Source organism: Pezoporus flaviventris, unplaced genomic scaffold, assembly GCF_033815535.1.
Source record: "Pezoporus flaviventris isolate CSIRO_AGI_PZ_B2104156 unplaced genomic scaffold, CSIRO_AGI_Pfla_v1 ptg000031l, whole genome shotgun sequence".
Classification (NCBI taxonomy): domain Eukaryota; kingdom Metazoa; phylum Chordata; class Aves; order Psittaciformes; family Psittacidae; genus Pezoporus; species Pezoporus flaviventris.
In genome coordinates, this window is record NW_026892579.1 from 41,277,036 (window position 1) to 41,289,838 (window position 12,803).

At 36.4% G+C, this 12,803-nt stretch overlaps 1 protein-coding gene across 4 annotated transcripts in view; it reads left to right on the forward strand.

Annotated features, from left to right (window-relative positions):
* The window catches only part of GREB1 (growth regulating estrogen receptor binding 1), a 96,575-nt gene that overhangs the window by 32,697 nt on the left and 51,075 nt on the right, over positions 1-12,803 (forward strand). For all 4 annotated transcript variants that reach the window (XM_061460828.1, XM_061460831.1, XM_061460830.1 and 1 more), the window contains exon 2: positions 9,435-9,591. In XM_061460828.1, coding sequence (XP_061316812.1) covers positions 9,435-9,591 — 157 coding nt within the window. The remainder of the gene's footprint in view (positions 1-9,434; positions 9,592-12,803) is intronic.

Here is a 12,803-nt window from a genome sequence, read left to right on the forward strand (position 1 = left end):
ATGGAAAATATGATCCAGATATAGCACAGTGTGTTTTGTCAGAAGAAATCAGTGAAGATCTTTTTCATGCAGTGAGGCCCTTCTGGGTGAAGGAGGTAAAGGCTCTGAACCTATGCATTCTGTGTATATCCTTGGAGAACTGCCACAGAGACTGTCTGGCTCTGCCCCTGCTGCTCTGAAAGAGACAGCTCCGAAGTGTCTTTAACTGTACATCCCACTCTGTGTGTGTGTGTGGCTGCCCCACAGACCTGCTGCATTGCTTCCAGGAATGAGCCTAGAAGGGAAGGTTTGTGTAAGAAAAAACTGAAGTCTAGTTTTGAGGACAGCTCAAAAGCCAGTCAGGACAATGAGTGCCACATTACTCTTTGTATATTTATTTTAGATTCTGAAAAGATTCTCAGAAAAGGTCTGTAGCACCAGTAACCAGAAGTCATGTACCCCAAGTGCTTATTTCTTAGAATTTTCCTTGGAAAAAATACATTTTTATGATATTCTCTTCTGGCTTGCTAGTCTGCTTCCTACTGCTTTACTCTTAAGATCTCAACTGCTGCTGTACTCAGAGGTACAGGGCAGACATGTGAGACAGTTCTCGAGAGTTTTATCTCTTCCCTGGGTAATAGTGAGAAAGCCTTTGCCCTCTATAGAGCTGGGGAGGGGAATGACCTAGACCTGTACAATTTAGGGATCATTTTTTACTAATTTTCCAGTCACCACTTTGATCATTGCTTCCTAGAGTTGATTTGTGGCACCTCCTTCCCTCCCTGTCTCCTCCCTCTACTTGGCTTCTTCCTGCTGCTTAACAAGCTCAATTGGTTTTATGTATGTAATTCTTTTTTTTTTAAGAGAGTTTGAAGGTGGTCTCTAAAAGAATTGCTTTCATCCAAAGCCAGGAGCTGATCAAAGCAACACACAAAAGCCAAATGGGAGCCAAGGCAGAGCTGCCTAACCAGCCATAGGGTCAGGGCTCTGTGCTGAAGAAATAGTAAAGCATATTAGCTGAACTGTGCTGGGAGCTGCTGATAAGGGATTTTCTCTCCAGTAACACCTGCAAAGTTTATGAGATCCTGCTGGAAAATCAAAGAAATCTGCATCAGAATACATTGTTCCTGAAGGGAGGAGTGTGAAAGCATTTACAGAATCAAATGCCATTGCTTAAATGTATTTATTGCCATCTCATATATAAGGCTCGATCTGCATTATTATTACAACACTGGAATATCACCCAGCTCTACATTTACTTTTATGAAGTGCCTCCTTAGCCCAGTTGTCAGGATAGTAAGGAATGACATGTGTGAATGTCTCTGAAAAGAAGGTTCGTGATAAATAAAAAGAGCAAGTAAATGAAAATCAGTGTTATCATTATGTCTGAAAATAGATTTCCAGTGAAAATTGCAATTAAGAAGAAAGTTAATAATAAATGTTCAGTCATCTGTAAAAAGTCTAATTAAAATTTCTTCTGAATTCTTTTTGGAGATACATTTGTCCCAGTAGTGATTATGATTTTTTTAAAAATTGGTGGCAATCCAATGCATGGCTTTTCACTAAGGACTTTCTACCAGTTTGAACTATGTCATTTTTTTTTCTCCTATATTAAGGTAAGCTTAAGTAGAGTCTCATTTTGAAAGAAATCAATACTTCAAATGTCTCAAAAAAATTCGACTCCAGTTTGAGAGTAGGCATAAAAATTTCTAGGGTGAAGGAAGTTTAAGTTTTCTGTAGTCATAAAAGACTAAACTATGTCTTAAAACCAAAACAGCCTTTCATCCTTAAATAATTAAAGGAATCTGGTTGCAACTGGAGTTTTATGTTTCCTCAGAACACTACAATGTAGGCTGTCACAGCTTAGATTCCTTGGCACTAAATTGCCAACGTGCCTTAGTCTGGATCTCTAAGCATGGCTGTATATTTTAATGGGTTTATGACAGGTTAGACTGCTTTGTGTTTAGTCAAGCCTTATGTTTTTGGTTCAAAGTAAAGTTAAATTTGTACAAGAAGTTTAAAAATACTTTTTTTTTTTGACATATTGTGAAATTATTTTTCCTTTTTCTTTAGAAAAATATTCATTTGTGATTTGTGCTACTGTTCCCTGCAAAATTGTAACATTTTCATGGGAAAATGAAACACTGTCCTCAAAAGTGATGCTTGTTGGTTTGCAGTTGAAAACATTTAGCAAAAATACGAAAATACTTGGTTTGAGCTGAAGCTATCTTTCCAGTGACCAAAACGGATGTGAAATAATTTCATATTCAGCATGATCCATTAAAATGTTTGGTTTATTATCTGAAGGAAAAAATGAAAGCAAGAGCTTCCTAATAGTGTTTTTATTGAGGTTGTTTAACACTGGTTTGTCCAGGTCTGTTCTCATCCCTTTTGATAGGCATCTGTGTGATTTTTTTCCAAGGGCATGGAGGGCAGATAATAAATGAGCTTGTTTTTTCAGTAGGTGGGGAAAATTGCATACATTTGATTTCATTGCAGAGGTGTCTGTATTAGTCTGTGCAGCAATCTCCCAAGAATAAAGACATCTCCCTGTACTTCTGAAGGGAGTGAAAGAGCTGATTTCAGTGGTGAATAAAAGTATTTTGGCTTGGAATCTAAAGTTGTGAAAAAGCTCAGTGATTTCTTCCCACTTCCCACCCTTCCCAGTGCACTTGAAAGCTTGGCACCTTTCAATCTGTGCTCTCGTTCTAACATCCTGTTGCTTGGAAACATGAGTCAGTGGAGGAAATCATCTCACTGTTAATGATAAAAATTAAAAGCCAACCCAAAAGGAAAAAGTAGAGAGAGCTGACTAGTCTTCCTACAGTATATTCTCTTTATGGGAACAGTAGCAGAATTGTTCTTGGCTATATAAAGGTGGTAGGATTATATACTCTGTGAACTATCATCAGCCTTAATCAGAGTCTCTGTGTTTAATCCTGGACTACTTTCCAAAGTGGCATTATTAGAAAACCATTAGGTTTAATCTGGTCTGGCCTGTAGATAACATTTCTAATATAATTCCACAGGAGATATATGAGTTCTAAGATCTTGTAACAGAAAAGCAGCTAAAATTTCTGGCAAAGTAACTGTGGGTTAAGTTAAAAGTTTTATGTTGCCTTTAAAATGTATTGGCCAGATGGGGTCTACTGAACTGTCATAATAACTTTAATTGTGTATGAAACCCAGAACAACTAGAGACTTTCTAATGATCTGACAGCTTTATTGCGGTGGAATAAATTACTTTGCTGAAGAAGTGGATTTCAATCAGCAGATCCATAGGTGGCTACTAATTTTAATCATATTAGTACTATAGAGTTGATCTCAGCAGAGGATCATAATTTCATTCCTCAGCAACTTTTGAAACTTCAGAATTTTTCTACCTGGGTAAGCCTAATGGGAGAAAATTGAACCCCTTTTGAAGATTTTGATGAAAATCATAAAAATAGTAAAAAGAATTCCAGTGGTCTGGAATTGATCTCACATGAAGAAATATATTTAAAAGGTTCTCACACTCCAGTATTTTATCATAGTCATCAGTCTTCTGAGTCCTATTTTCCTCTCTCTTACTGTCAAGTCATTCTGGCAGAAGATTATGAGGAAATAGAGTTGACTTCCAGAAAATAGTATTTTTTTGCAGAAATTGGGCAATAGCCCACCAATTTACTACATCTGTAGGTGTCTTTATACCCACAAATAAAAAACTTTGCACATTACTTCTAGAAGTGATAATTTTGTAGTACATGAACGACTAGATTGCTTTCTGAAAGAGTAAGCTTTTCTTTGTCCATATGAACTACAGCTGTATTAGTAAATTAAACAGTTGCAGGAACAATTCCTGTGAGCCAGGAATAAGTTTTCTGTTGTAATGTCTGGGCACAGCTCCGCTGCTCACACTCACTCCCTGTAGCAATTCCCAGGCACATTTCAGAAGTTATAATGGGCCAGTGACCATTCCCAAAAGGCATTTTGGATGGAGTAAACCTCGCTTTTGTTTGCTATAGTCTGTAGTTGTATGCTGAGTCTGTGGCAGGGTGCATGTCAGTAAAAGTCTCTCTTAGTCCCCCTGAATCAAGAACTTATATAACCTGTGGGAACAGATTTAGCATACAGTATCACTTTCACACAAGAAAAATGTTAACATGAAAGATAAAGAATAATTTATTCTTCCAAATACAGAGCTAAAGAATGCACTGTCTGTACTTACAGGTAGCTTCATGGAAGTGAAAGAGTAAAACATGATCACACAATCTTGTGGTTGAACTGAATCCGTGTTATAGTATGCATCACTGCCATTGAATAGAACCAGCTTTTTGCTATCTCCATATATATTTTTCTTCTTATAGTTACATTTACATACAAGTCCCTGTCCTAGGATTTCTTTCTTATTACTCTCATTGTTTTTAATCCAGGCTTTCAACAATTACTAGAGACTTTACAAAACTTTAGACATAATTATGTGGTTTGGATATTACTGGATGGATCTGACTCATCTTCAACGAGCAGAGGATTGCACTAACAATTTTTCTGGTATTGATCTCTGAATAAATCTGTGAATAAAGAATGCTTTCTTCTCCCAGAAAAAATTTAATAGATATCCTTTTGGATACCTAAATCCATAGCTCATAAAACAATCAGTGATAAGCTGCCGTTTGTCATCACGATAACAACTTATTTTGGAATAACAGTGAGCTTGGAAACATCTTACCATTCTCCTGTTAGAAATGATACAATAGAAATTACTGTGTTAGGTTATTTCAAAGTTATGAAAGCTGGCTCATTAACCTGGGAAAATGTATCCATTGCTATGCGGTTTTGATGGAAGGATTAATATATTAACAAGGTAATTTCAATTATATTTTGTCCTGTAAAAACTTTGCAACTTAACATGAATCTTTTCTACTTCTAGTAATTTGTAAGGCATATCTAAGGTTGAATTTGTTAGTAGTTAGCTGTGTCTTCCTAATTTCCCACTTAGATCTCTTGACTATTTTCCAGGCCTTCTTAGTACAGCCCACATATGTTCTTTGATTTACACAGTTTCTGCTGAAGGCAGACTTTCTTTGTCTAAATGGGAGATGTCAAAGGCCCTTGATTGATATCCATGCTCTAAAGTCTACAGCTTTCCTAAGATACCCAGTCCTAAGTATAGGATAAATTTTGTCCAGAATTCATGTGCTATATCTTCAGTCTTCACAAAATCTTAATATCCCTTTATCACAGACAACTGCAACTGAAGAGTCACTAGTGTGTTACTGTCTTTGTTCCACTGAGCAAACGATCTCCCTCCAAGATGTAGGTGATGTGACCACATGTCCTCCTTCTGTTGACAGTTGCTCTGTGTTATTGTGATCATTCACTGTCATGGCTTTCATGGTAGGTACTGCCCTGGTGGCCGAGAGGGAACTCATTTTCTAAATCTCAGCAGCTGGAGTACAGGATCATAGCAGAATAGTGCAGATTTTCTTCAAAACCTGACTAGTTCAACTGCAGTTGAACTTGAAGTTGACTCTGTGTGACAGATATTAACCTTTAAGAAGATCCATATTTCTCCCAGTCACATAATCCCTGTTTACCACAGGAATCCTGACAGTTCCTTGTTTGGAATTTGAGGGCTGTTGTCTGTAGTGACTAACATATATGTACTCTCATTTTCACATGCCTGGACTTGTCATCTCTCTTTGGTAGCATTATCAATGAGTTTCCAAGACACTGGCCTGCCCCTCTTCATTTGTATCTGCACTTGTTTCTTAGGATTCCAAGTTCCTTAGAGTGGTTATCTTCTTTTTATTATGGTTTTAAGGAAGACAAGGTCCAGATCTTTACCTTTTTTCTTCATTTTGTATTGGCAAGTGTTTTTCTCTGCATGCTCTCTGTGGAAACTGACAATGTGATAAGGAGGTGCCCTTTTATTTATCAGTAGCTGGGGTTGAAGGCTATCCTTCTATGTCAGTGTGGGTTTGTGTTTTTTTTAATAAATCTGGTCACCATGTATGTTCATGGCTTGGAATTTCACAAACATTTGAAAGCTTAGTCTGTGCCACCCACTTGTATCCAAGAGAGATATAAATCTGGGCTGAGAACATGACTTCATTGAAACAGGAAAATAGGACTCAAAGCCTTTGCTTCCTGGCACCATGGAGCCAACAACTGTCAATTAGGGTACCACAGTCTGAGCAGCTTTAAAGAAGAGAATGGATGACAACCATTGGAGTGGAGTTAGTTGGACACAGCTTCTCCCTCGCTTGCTTCATAGAAGTAATTTCTCTTGCAATGGAGAGCGTCACTGGGATTCTGAAAGTCAAAGGCTGATGCTAGCAAAAAACCTCATGCAATGTCAATTTTCTGTTTTGAAGATGAAAAATGGTGTGTTTGTGGTGCATGTTTGATGACACATGTCTGATAATGAAAAATGGCTATAAAATACATCTTCCAAAGTATGTTCCTGGTTTTATGATTGCATTTGGCACTCTGATTGTAAGATTCCAGAGGTATACAAGAGCTTACCAGGTATACAAATCCAGAAAGCATATTTTTGTTTCATTTTACCCAATCACACAATTAAATTAGCACCCCAATGGGTAAACAAACGTGCTTATGTTTTAAAGGATTCCTTATCACAAGGGTAAGATCCTAGTTTCTGCTCTCCTCGGGGTTAAACATAGTGTTTCTGTTTTGTCCACTAGTGGGCTCTATAAATCACGAGCAAGGATGTTAAATCCCTGTAAATGGTGTATCTATTAACTGTACAGAAGAATAGCTGACTTTGTCTATGGAATAGAGTTTATAAATATAAATACTACAGTGTTTTCTCATTTGTCACCATTAGATCCAGATAATGATCAGTAAAGCAAGTAAGGCTTCATTCCTGGAAGGGTTCAAGTCTAGATTGGACAGGGCTTTGAGCAACCTGGTCTAGTGTGAGGTGTCTGAACCCATGGCAGGGGGGTTGCAACTAGATGATGTTTAATGTCTCTTCCAACCCTAACAATTCTATGATTCATTGCATAAAGCAGACTGTGTGCCTGTTCATCTGATAATGCTTGTGAGTTGTCTTGTGTGTCTTGTGTTGTTTCGCCTCATTCTGTATGAATTTAAAAACTTCCTATTTTTCATGTGCTTTAATTAAGCTTTTCAAGACATGAATAAGTTTGAATATTAGATAAACCAGTCTGCTTTGCATGATTATCTTGAGCACAGGTAGAATCCAGCCTTTTGTAAGACAAGCCTCTGCCACTGCAGTCAAACTTTTAGATACTCTCTTTGCGCTGTACCAGTGATTTTTTTAAATGCAAAACCTCTTTTGGATGTAATGTGAACTTTTCATGTTTTAGCTCTGTATTTAAATGAAGCAGTCTATGTAAAAATGTGTGTGGAATGGATGATATCTGAATGCTGTTTCCATTTCTAAAGATGCAGCTATGAATGTTAATGTATTGAGAGCATGTTCATGCGTTTCTTTTCTCTTTAGTCCAGACTGTGATGAACAGGCATAGAGAACCATATTGTAGCTGCCTCTGAAAATGTAGAGATGGGTCCCTGAGACAGCACATGTCTCTGACTTAACCAGAGAAAATACAAGTTCAAAATATGGGAATGAATTTTTAAAAGATCAAACAATTAAATCGTTATCTGTCAAATATTGTGATAATTGTTTGTCCTTGTTACATTAAATATAAGACATCAATGTAACAATGGCAAATAATTATCAAGATACCTGGCAGTCATATAATGATTGAAAGATGGATTAGAATTAGAAAGAAACATCTTCTACTGCTTTTGTGTAAAAACAGTATAATTCATGTCAGAGATTGACCTTGGTTTTCCTACATACATCTCTGATTAAGCTTTTTTAAGCACAATACTGATGTCAGGCTTTCCTCATTGTCTTCAATTGTGCTTGGTGTAGGTGAAGCAGTAATTAAAACAAGAGGAGCCAGGGAGTTCCTATCAATGCAGAAAGGGAGCTGTAATCTGCTTTTTGTATTTGAAGAGGAGATGCATCCTCACTTCCATATTAGCTCTGAACATCACCAACAGTCTTTGCAGCCTCCCATTTACCTTTCACCAAATGGATACATCAGTACTGCTCACTGCAACGTTGCTGTTTAATTTTGTGTATATGCAGACCTTGTCAATAGTGCCTACTTTTAATCTAGATCACGTTCTTAAATGCTGCCTGCATTGTTTTAGAATTGTTAATATAACAATACAATAGATTTTATAATTATAATCTTATTGTGCTTCATTAATATTATATATATCAATATGCTATATTGTATTAGCTATAATATTTATGCTATTAACATGATGCAAACAAGTGTACAAAAATATTATTATATATGTAAAATATGTGTTACAGTCATAAAAAGGTATCCGAATCATCAACTTTGTATGTTGCTCCTTTCAAACACCTTCTTCCATCAAGAGCAGTATGTGATTTTACAGTAGTTTTTCTTTCACTTGACTGATTCCTGCAGGATGCTTCCCAACAGGCTCACTTCCCAAGCAGAACCCAGTGCTGAGGAGAGGCTGTTCAGTGTTTAGGAATTACTGCCACAGGCAGGAAGCGTTTCATGCTTTCTATTCACAGTTACTTGATGAGGGAAAAGACATGGGGCCCAGGGCAAGAGCTACTTTGTAATAGGAAAAGAAAGCTGACATGGCTTTTGGTTATACCAGCTCATTGTATTCAGTGTGGAAAGGAGGTAGCAGTTAAATACGTGGGATATTCAGCTGGAATAGGCTGACCCCTCAATGGCAGAATGAGTAAATTATGTAGTTTCACTAGTAGTAAAGTCCTGATAATCAAATGCAGCATCAAATTGGTAATTTGATAATAGATAATAGATAATGTCTTATTCTAAAAATAAATAATTAAAATATGCATGTTTACAGGGAAAAATACTGTGTAAGGTGAGAAGGAAAAGCCATATTTCACAATATCTGCCTTAGAACAATGCTACATTATTTATGAGACAGCAGCTCTAAAACATATGTTGAACTGCTCTTGCTGTAAGTTTAAGTTTTAAGCCATGATGGACCACACAAAGATAATTCTATGCTATTCCCCAGATCCTTTAACATTTATTCTGTTCAAATCATGTAAAACAGAAAGGCTGCTTAACAGATGAGATTGCTGACTACTGAAAATGCATCTCCTCAATTGTGGTAAAAGATTTCTAACCACATCTTCAAGAAGGTGTCAAAGCTTGCTGCCTTTCTGCTGAATTACAGAAAGCTGTTACTTTTAGATAACTTCCTGTAATTTACCAGCAGGTTCTGCTCAGTGACTGCTGCAGTCAATGTTCTTTTCCTCTGCCTTTCTTTGTAGACAATGAAGCGTCTCTCTTTCATGAGAAATGTTGTAGTCTGACATCAACATGCAGTGATTGAGGTCTAAGTGGTAAAATTGAAATATCTCTTTTTTTCTCCTTGTTTCTTCCTTTGAGAAGATGGGAAATTCTTATGCTGGTCAGCTCAAGACAACACGGTTTGAAGAAGTGTTGCATAATTCTATTGAGGCCTCTCTCCGCTCAAACAACTTAGTTCCCAGACCAATCTTTTCTCAGTTGTATTTGGAAGCTGAACAGCAACTGTCATCACTGGAAGGTAGGAAATGGTGGAATTTATATTTCTGGTCAAAGACTATTCTGCTGTTTGCTCTTCCAAGGCTCAGCATGCACATTTCAAACCAGAATACAGAAAACCAAAAGTATTCAAAGATTTTCTTTGTATTTTTTTATGATCTACAAATATATATATATAAATAGATATGTACTAGAATTGGATTAAAAATTCAAAGGCTATTATCTTTTATTTTGACAAAATTAAGCCAATTGCTTGCTCAAATGTATCAGTATACATAGATTGAAGTACTAGAAATTGTTCCATTAAATGTGTGGAGCAGTCTTTGGACAGTTGGAATATAAATACAAATTTGGAAATAAATATAAATCTGTTACCATACACTGCTGAAAGTTATACAGGAAATGATAGCAAACATGATTGATTTTTAGAGATATATGCTAAGACTGATTTTCATTGTTAATAAACACAGCAGAAATATTTTCAGCTTTTGAGAAGGTTTATAATTACTTTGAGCATAATATTTTTAGTCTGTCTGTGGTTGCAAAGTAAAAATTTAGGATGTGTCCTCTCATAAACCCTGCACAAGTTTGTATTCAACACATGAGATTTCTCACTGTATTTTTGTGTGTGTTTAAGGAAGCCTGCTTTCTGAGCTTCATTTGCTCAGTCTTTTTTTTTCATTTTCTTGAAAGTAGAATACTTTAAATGAACTGTACAGATCTGATAAAATCGTTGCACAGTGTGGCGTTTTGGTGTTAGGTGTAGTAGTCTCATGGTTTTCATTGATTTTACCGGTGTGTGCATTTTGGTGCAAGGTTATGTTTAATAATTTCATTATTTAGCCATTTCTGTCACCAGGATGGTGTTTCAATTCTTTTGTCCAGGTCCACTTCCCCTGTCATACTTGCTAACGATAGCTTAGATATATATGTAATGAAAAATGCCTAATGGTTAACAATGCACAGTAACAGAAAAAAAAAATGAGCTCAAGAAATAGTAGATAAAAGTGGTTTGCGCAGATTAAAATCTTTACTATTGCCTCATGGTAACAGCTGTGAAAACATTTCTTGAAAAAGTAAATCTGCTCACAGCTCACACATCAGTAGCAATTTTTTGTTTTGGTTTGGTTTTTGTTTTTGTTTTTTGCTAATATAAGATATAATAAGGAATTCATAGTTTAAATCTATATGTTGCTTATTCACTACACAAAGTAATTCTTCTATCAAACCCTTTAGAGGATTTCGTAAAGTTTTCCATGGCAACCAACTGTGATGTCACAAAATGGATTATGACATCAGTTGGGAAAGATGCTACAGGATCAGATGCATTGTTCAGGCACAAAAGTGTGATTTCACACTTCTGTAACTTTCTTTCAAGGTTTGCAAAGACCTTTCCAAACCTTGAGAGGCTGATTCTGTTTTCTTTGAGTTAATAGAAACAGAATTGAACTGTAATTAATAAAAAGACTAATAAAAGCCTGGGAGAGGACATTTCTTTCATGAAAGTTTCAGAAAATGGGAGCTCTGAGGGGATCTGTAATAGAGTTTTTTTCTAGGTTGTTCCTCAGGTGGGAGAGGTCTGCAAGCTGGTGTCATGTACTCCAGCCTCATCACAAATTGAAATTTCCACTTTTAGGTACAAGATCCAGTTGGCATCCGGTCACAAGTGATGTCCAAGGCAGCACTTGTTTTCCTATGCTTAAACAGACATAATATAAATAATTTAAACAAGGTAGTGCAATGGGTCAATGCAACTCAAGTGTGTTGGCTTTCCACTTCATGTAATGATAATGTGTTATAGATGTTCAAAGTAACATTTAGTAACAAAGCCAGCCACTAGTAACTAAGGCTGCTATTACAGATTTTTGTCTCTGATGTTACAATATCAAAATTGCTAGAGAGCAATAGAGTATAGAATCAGTTTAATTAAAAAAGCACTGCAGTGAGATTATTCATTGAGTGTTCTTGAACCCAGCTCTGGTAGCAGCACCACGTTCTAATGTGAACTTTGCAGCTAACTTGTGTCTGGTTAAGTAGTTGCTTCCTTGATCTGTGTGTAAGGGAGGCTGACTGTTCATGGATGCAATATTTTGAGGCTGCAATCAATTTGTGGATGATAGCCCTATGAATAGTCCCACTGAGAAAAAATTATATGTATATTAAAATATTTGCAGAACTTATATTTAAATTATACCTTAAGGAGAGAAGAATTTTCCATGTGAAATATCTTAATCATAATTTATAACATAAAGGTTTAATAAATCCTTTGTAAGAACTGAAAAGTATTCCTTAAAGGAAACAATGGTGTTTATGGTAACTATGAATAAATATAAATTCCACAAAATATGAACAAAATCTTCACAGTTCTATTGGTTTAAGGGATCTTTATCAAGTTATGTCATCTGTTCTGTAATATAAACATATGTACTATGGTTTTGAGTCCACTTTTAGCCATCATCTTGGTTCCTGTTTTGAGTGCTTGATTTTGTGTTCTTCTGGGATTGCTCAAGAAAAAAAGATGTGGAACAGACACATGCAAACATAGAGCTTTTTTGAAAAGGCCTGGCTTGAAATGCAAAATGGAAGAAGAAATTGCAGATCTTTTTTGAAACAAGCAGCAGAAACCCTAATAAAAATGCCCTTTAAAGGTGCCAGCAGCTCATCCCTGTGTATTATAGGTCCATACTTGCTCTTATACTCTTCATTTTTGACCTTTGCTGTAGCTCTCCTGTTCTTTAGTCTCCACTTTCATTTCTCATCTCTTTTTATTTATTTATTTATTTTTAATGTGAAATTACCTGCTATAGCTGAACAAATCTAATGGTTTATCACTGCCCAAGGGGAAAATCCCACATCCCACTCCCTACCCCCCAAGACCTCCTAGCCACATCTTCCCATTTTCTCCATTTTCATCAATTTTAGCACTTTCTGGATCTTCCACTGAGCTAATTTAATACATAAACCTTGTTAAAAAAAAAACTTTTGTTTGCTTAGTTAATTTTCTGCTGGGTTAGCAAGCTAGGCTGGCTCAACACAGGCTCCAGTAAGTGTGACAGCTGACACGAAGAGGGGGGAAGGAACTTCATGACTGGGAGTGTGGGGAAAGAGAGGAGAACCAGACTCACACCTTTTGCATTGCATTTGGATGTTAGTCAAGGTTAAGTCATAACACATAACTTACCCCTGACTTAAATAGCAAAGAGCTTAACTTTTCCCTTTGTTCACTTTCATCAT